General features: G+C 39.9%; 1 protein-coding gene across 1 annotated transcript in view; it reads left to right on the top strand.

The window, feature by feature from the left end:
- The first annotated feature begins 566 nt into the window (after positions 1 to 566).
- Positions 567 to 7,337, top strand: part of LOC103742189 (DNA-dependent protein kinase catalytic subunit) — a 22,299-nt gene continuing 15,528 nt past the window's right edge. The window contains exons 1-5 of the mRNA XM_008843189.3: positions 567 to 813; positions 2,831 to 3,039; positions 3,457 to 3,589; positions 4,714 to 4,872; positions 5,672 to 5,875. Of these exons, the coding sequence (XP_008841411.2) occupies positions 691 to 813; positions 2,831 to 3,039; positions 3,457 to 3,589; positions 4,714 to 4,872; positions 5,672 to 5,875 (828 nt within the window). The 5' untranslated portion in view covers positions 567 to 690. The remainder of the gene's footprint in view (positions 814 to 2,830; positions 3,040 to 3,456; positions 3,590 to 4,713; positions 4,873 to 5,671; positions 5,876 to 7,337) is intronic.

The following is a 7,337-nucleotide window of genomic DNA, read 5'->3' on the forward strand; positions in this document are numbered from 1 at the left end:
ATGAGATTGGGAACAGGGCATTTTATAGTCAAACTGTAAAAAGAGGGCTGGGTGGGCCTGGAGTGATGGCTCAGCAGTTAAGAACACTGGTTGTTCTTTCAGAAGACCTGGGTTTGATTCCCAGCACCCACATGGTGACTAACAACTATCCAGTTCCAGGGGATCCAATGCCTTCTTTGGATCTCTGTGGGCATGGTACAGCACGAGTGCACTTACATACATGCAAGCAATACACTCATAAAATAAAATAAAATACATTGGTGGAGCCATGCATGGTGGTGCATTCTTTTAATCCCAGCATTTGGAAGACAGAGGCAGGCAGATCTCTGTGAGTTTGAGGCCAGTCTGGTCTACATAGCGAGTTCCAGGCCAGCGAGGGCCACACAGTGAAACCCTATCTCAAAAATAAATAAATTAGTGGGTTACAGAAAGTGGGGCAACCCCAGCTATAGGTCTTAGATGAACTTTAATTTAATTTTTTTTATTTATTTATTTTTTTTGCTGAGTGTGTATCATTACCTGTATTTTCATATTAGGCTTAGCAGAGTTAGGAAGAAATGCATTAATATTTGAATATTACTATTCCTAGGTACTGAAGCACAGTCTTCACTTTTGAAGTCAGTGGCTTTCTTTTTAGAAAGCATTGCTACACATGACATCAAAGCAGTAGAACAAGGCTTTGGTGGTGGGATGGCAAGTGGTCCACCCAGCCTACAAGAGGAGGAAAAGTACAACTATAGCAAATGCACAGTCTTGGTCCGCATTATGGAATTTACCACGACCCTGCTCAACACTTCCCCAGAAGGCTGCAAGGTAGGGTCTCATCTACTGCTCTGTTAATCTGAGATCAGACATGGTACTGGGGAAATGGATTTAAAATTTCCTCTTATATCATTAGCTGTCAGGGAGAGGCAGATCAAAACAACATTGAGATTGCATCTTAGTCCAGTTAGAATCAAGAAATCAAACAACAAATGTGGTGAAGATGACAGGAAAAGAATCTGTTATGTGCTGTTTGGGCAGGGTCTGGGAGTGTGTTCAGTGGGAGAATGCTTGCATACCATTTGTAAGGCCTTTGGTTTGAGCCCTAACATTATAATTTCACTTAAAAAATACACTGCAAGCCGGGTGTGGTGGCACACACCATTAATCCCAGCACTCAGGAGGCAGAGGCAGGTGGAGCCTGGTCTCCATAGCAAATCCAGGCCAGCTAGGGCTACAGGGAGACCCTGTCTCAAAAAGACCAAATATATATATATAGTGCTGATGGAACTGTAAATTAGTCTAGCCACTGTATTGCTCAAAACCACCATATTAGTCCAGGCATATCTCCTAATGGAATCATATAGTCCAGGCATACCATTCCTGGGTATGAACCTAACGGAATCATATAGTCCAGGCATACCATTCCTGGGTATGTACCTAATGGATTCATATAGTCCAGCATATTGTTCCAGGGTATGTACCTAAAGGAATCTAGTTCAATCATATAGTTCAGGGTATATACCTAAAGGTATGTAGTCACCATGTGATTGCTAGAAACTGAACCCAGGTCCTCTGCAAGAGCAGCCAGTCCTCTTAACCACTGAGCCGTCTCTCCACCCCTGCCTTTGCTCTTCTTTAAAAGCACCCAATTCTATTTTCATGCCCCCCCCCCCACTTTAGGTTCCATACATGGCAGAAAATGTGATATTTGCCTAAGTCTGGCTTATTTCACTTAATAGGATTCTACTTATTCTCCTGTAAATGTTATTTCATTCTTTATGGCCAAAGATTAAGTAGTACTCTACTGTGTATATAAATACATACATACTCTTCATCCATTCATCCGATGATAACACCCAGGCTGGCTCCCTACTGTGAATAGTGCTGCAGTAAGCATGCGTGTACAGGCGTCTCCCTGAACGCTAGTTTGATTCCTTTAGGTACATATCCAGGAACAGTGCCTGGACTATATGGTTCCTTTAGGTATATACACAGGAATGGTATGCATAGACTCTATGACCTTCATGGGCACTGCACAACGGGTATACCTACCTACATGTAGGCAGTACACTCATACACATAAAATAAAAATAATAAATTTAGAAAATCTGAAAATAAAAAAAGAACAAAGGGGTCAAGGGAGTCAGGAGAAGTGGACAAAGTATGTTAGTGGGATATTAGACCTGATAAAAATGTTACATGCATGTATGATGTGACAGTGACACCCATTACATTGTATAATTAATATGTGGTGATAATGATTTTTTTTTAATGTTCATGTTAGAACTGCTCCTCTGGAACTTTCCATTGTTGGAAATTATCCTTATTTACTTTAATTGACAAGTAAAAGCTGTGTTCATTTATGGTGTACAACATAGTTTGGTGGAGTGGTTAAGTGAAACCAATTAACAACATTTCTTTTCCCTCATGTATATTTGTTGTGAGAGCAAATCAAGTGTAGTCTTAGCAATTTTCAAATATGCATTGCAATTAACTATAGTCACCACAGTATACAATCTGTTTTACATGTTGAGCATCCATAATCTGAAAAACCAAAACCTGAAAGCTTTTAAAACATTTCAGATTGTAGAGCATTTCAGGTTTCTGCTTTTCACAGTGGTGCTCATGTGGTATAATCTGCCCAGGTATTCCAAAACTGAAAAACCTCAAGTCTGAAATCGTTCTGGTTTCAAGTATTTGTATACTATTCAGTCCTTTTGAGAAAATGTCTCAAATTCTATCAGTATCAATGTTCTCAGCCTTGTGAACTTGCTTGCACTGTAATGAAAGTATAGCTACTGGCTGAGAAGTGTTTTTATTCAATCCATCTTTTATATTTTTATAGCTTCTAGAGAAGGTCTTGTGTAACACAGACCTGATGAAGATCTTGGTGAAAATGCTATGTGAGCCTATGAGCATAGGTTTCAATATTGGCGATGTCCAGGTTATGGACAATCTTCCCAGGATTTGTGTGACCCTGATGAAAGCAATAAAGAACTCTCCATATAGAGACATGCTGGAGACTCACCTGAAGGAGGAAATGACAGCACAGAGGTGGGCACTCAGATAACTCAGAGATTTAAGGTCTTCACATATCCAGGGTTCCTGACATCCATGTGCACAGCTCTTGTAGCTACCATGTCCTCAAGGAAGGCTCTTGTCTGTGTGCCTGTATGTGTGTGCGTGCACAAATGATCTCATTTGTTTGGAAATTTGAGTTTCAATAATTCCTTTTCCTGCATGTAGGATGGGAGTGAACATCAGATGGGGTTAGCACCAGATTTGCTTTCCATGGCTAGGCTGTGTTTGTGAGCCTTTTTCTGGAGTTATCTTTCTGTTTGCCTGGACTATATTAATGAATTTGAGTGCCAGGTGACTAGTGAATTCATAACAACACATGCATTTCTTTAGTATATTATAAAATTTAACAATATTAGAACTCAGCTGGTTTTCTATTTTTCTCTTGAGCAGTATTGAGGAACTCTGTGCCATTAACTTGTGTGGCTCTGATGCTCACCAGGAAAGGACAAAGTTGCTGTCAGTTGTGTCAGCCTGTAAGCAGCTTCACAGAGCTGGCTTGTTGCATGTTATCTCACCATCTCAGGTAACCATAATCAACTTGATTTTACATGTCTTTTAGCTTTATTATGGTAATTAATATGTGTATGTATATTATTAAATGTATTTGATATACAGAATGTACTGAAATAAAAGTAACAGAATACTTGCTGTAAACATGTAGGCAGTGTTGTCTGGAATGTAAACATGAAAGTAAATACAAAATGAAAGGGGAATAAAGGACAATTAGATTTTTCCATAGTAAATACTTGCTGCTCTTGTACAGACCTGAATTGGGTTCCCAGCACCCACATTGGGCAGCTCAAGCTGCCTGTAAATTTAAGAACAATCTGCTATTGTGCCTACATAACAGGAAGACATAAATGAAAGTTGTAGCTTAGAAAACAAAGCTGAGTTAGAACTGTCCCAAGCATTGGAAAATAGTTATCAGTATTAACTAACATGAATTTTTTGTTTTGAAACAGTGTCTCACTCTACAGCCCTGGCTGGCCTCACAGAGATCTACCAGCCTCTGCCTCCCCAGAGATGTTATTAAAGTTGTGCACCACTATGTCCGGCTTCTAACATGGCCTTTCCCCCCCGCCCTTGTCTCCAAATATTTTAATTGCTATAAATTTGTTTAAAAATACACATTAAACCGATTTTTGACACTCTACACTTTATATAATCACAAAACCATGAAAAATGTATAATATACTATACAGATATGGAAAAATCTAGTTAATAATATATAATACTTTGCTCACCATTAACAGCTTTATTTTGTGAAATGCACATACTGGCTTAGAAATCCTAGCTTTTAAGCCCCTAACATGAACTTTTAATTAAGAAAAAAATTATTTATTATTTTTATTTTCTGTGTATGTGTGTATTCCCTGCATGTAGGTAAGTGTCGTGCAATGCCCGACGAGGTGAAGAGGCTGTCAGATCCCCTGGGACTGGAGTTACAGACGGTTGTTAGCTGCCATGTGGGTGCTGGGATTTGAACCTGGGTCTTCTGCAAGAACAACCAGTGTTCTTTCCTTCTGAGCCATCTCTCCAGCCCCAATATGAACTTTTTTTTTTTTTTTTTTTAAATTTTGGGTCTTTTTGAGACAGGGTTTTTAAAACTGTCTTCTCACTGGTATTTAATGTCAATTTTTATTTCAGTCTAAAGCCTTGCATCATTCCATTGGCATGCGACTTCTCTCCTTGGTTTATAAAGGCATCGTGCCTGCAGAGGAAAAGCAGTGCCTACCATCATTGGACCCCAGCTGTAAGGTCCTGGCCAGTGGACTCCTGGAATTAGCTTTTGCTTTTGGAGGACTGGTAGGAAACAAAGCTACATGTCATGGTGTCCTATTGAAGGATATATATAACTTACTTGTGGTATGTCTCTAGAAAGTGTGAAATTTAGTTAGGTAAAGTCTTAGCTGGTTATGTATTGTAAATGATTTATATGTACTGACTTTCATTCTAAAAGACTTTCTTCTTTAAGACTTTCTTAAATAAAATATAAAAAAAAACCCCAGCATTCTTAAATTAAAGTTTTGTCTATCCAGCTTTGTTTCCAAAAGGACTTTAGGCAAAGAACATTTTGTGACTAAAGGTGACCTGTGTTGACACGTAGTCCCTTTCCCTGTCCTTGGTGGTGCTTGCGATGGTTTGAAGGACCCTGGAAAGTCATCACAGAGGCAACCGAAGCACCACAGACAGTCCTCATGGTTCTTTGAACTGAGCTGGTCTGGCCTTAGCCTGGTGTGAGAGATCTGCAGCCAGCCCTGTGCCTTTGTTCCATTCCATCCTCCCTTGTTACTTCCCCATTACTGGAACTTCTTTGTTCACTGATGTTCTCAGTTGTGTTTAAGTTGTCCCAAACTACTTACCCTTTACTATTCTCTGAACAGCAGCAATATTTTTCTGGAAAGTTGAAAGCAGTTTCAATTTAGAGTGTTTCTTTTTCAAAATGAAACCTAGAAAATAAATGAAGTATATATAAACTTGAGCCCTGACTTTGCATGCCAGATGTTCTTAGAAGGCTCCCTGTATACTTACTGTGAGTCAGCTAATTAGAGTCTTGCTGCAATATGAGCAATGGACATTTACTGTGATATTCTTTCTTCCTCAGTGTGAGCACCTTGTGAGCTTGCTTCTGAATTCAGCACTGCTGTCCACCCAATATTTGGGCAGCTCACAGAGAAACATCATTAGCTTCTCCCATGGAGAATATTTCTATAGCTTATTTTCAGAAATAATCAACAGTGAGCTGTTGAAAAATCTGGATCTTGCTGTATCAGAGCTCACGAAATCATCAGCAAGGAATCCCAAAATGGTAAGAAGATTGTTTTCTAAATCTTTTCTTACATAATGCTCATAAGATAATTGTCATGTTTCTGAAGTTTTTTCTTAAAACAGAATTTCTTTTTGGAAAGTTACAAGTTCTTGCTGATATATATTTGAAAATAAAATCCACAAAAACAAAACACGGTCTTTATCAATAGTTAATAGATATGAATAGTTACTTGTTAATAGATATGAAACATTGATTACCTTTTCCATTTCCTCATACCCCTTAAATCTTTAGGCCTAGCACTGTAGGACAAAACCTTGTAGGATATTGACTTGCAAAAATGTCATGTTGGAACTTCCACACCTATCCTATGTCCCGCCTGTTCTTCCCACCTTTAGGTGTCGCTGGTCTTCCATACTGCTGACTTGTATTCAGAGTACTCAGGGCCTTAGTGCCATGTCATTTACTGAAGCTCTTGCTATAACCTTCTTTGCTTCATCATACTAATCCTCCTCTATACTTAATACTGTATTTGCTTTTTGTTTGTTCAACTTACGGGATTCTGAACTGTGACTTCATGCTGCTTAGTAAATACTCAGAAGCTAAACTGTTAGTGTGACCCATTTTAAGGGAGAATATATAATTTTCTACTAAGCTGAACATTTACTCAAAAGTGCTTATTCATTGTCAAGAAGTATTTACTGGTAGATGACATTAGGAATTTGTTAGAAATAAACATTTTTAATTTTTTAGCTGTTCAAACTTATGGTGAAAATGTTGAAGGGAAAACCTGTGCTCTTCCTTTGTTCCTTCCCCACAACTCTCGGAAATGATAGAAAGCTTAAGTGAAAGAAAGCAGTTACAGTGTTAATGAGTACAGAGAAAAGACTTCTGGGATGAGAAGAGCTGCAAAGCAAAAGGGCAAATGTGGCAGAATTCATGTCCCTTAGCCTCTCAGTGACAGCAGAGAGGTAGCAGTGTGGCCAGTGTGCTCAGAGAGTATAGAAGGCACTCTGGGTGTAAAATGAGCCTATTCGGTGGCCGGCCACTCTCCTACATGTCAGAAAGTGAAGGTCATGATTCTTTGGGGGATGAGTATTGCTTGATTTCTGTCATGGTTTGATTCTTCATTGCTGTGACAAAACACTCTGACCAGTACCAACTTGGGGAGGAAGGGGTTTATTTGTCTTACATCTCCCAGGTTGCACGCAGTTCATCAGGGAGCCCAAGGTAGGAACTCAGGGCAGGAACCTGGAGGCAGGAGCTGGAGCACAGGCCATGGAGTTATGCTGCTTACAGGCTTGCTCCCTTGGCCCCTGCTCAGCCTGCTTTCTTGTGCAACACAGGCCCACCTGCCCAGGGGTGGCACCACCCACAGTGGGCTGGGCCCTCCCACATCACTCATCAAGAAGATGCCCTTCAGGCATGGCCAATAGAGGCTATCCCCCAATTGAGGCTCCCTCAACCCAGGTGTGTCAAGTTGACGCTAAAGCTATCCATCACA

Source organism: Nannospalax galili, unplaced genomic scaffold (genome assembly GCF_000622305.1).
Source record: "Nannospalax galili isolate Female #2095 unplaced genomic scaffold, S.galili_v1.0 scaffold9460, whole genome shotgun sequence".
Classification (NCBI taxonomy): domain Eukaryota; kingdom Metazoa; phylum Chordata; class Mammalia; order Rodentia; family Spalacidae; genus Nannospalax; species Nannospalax galili.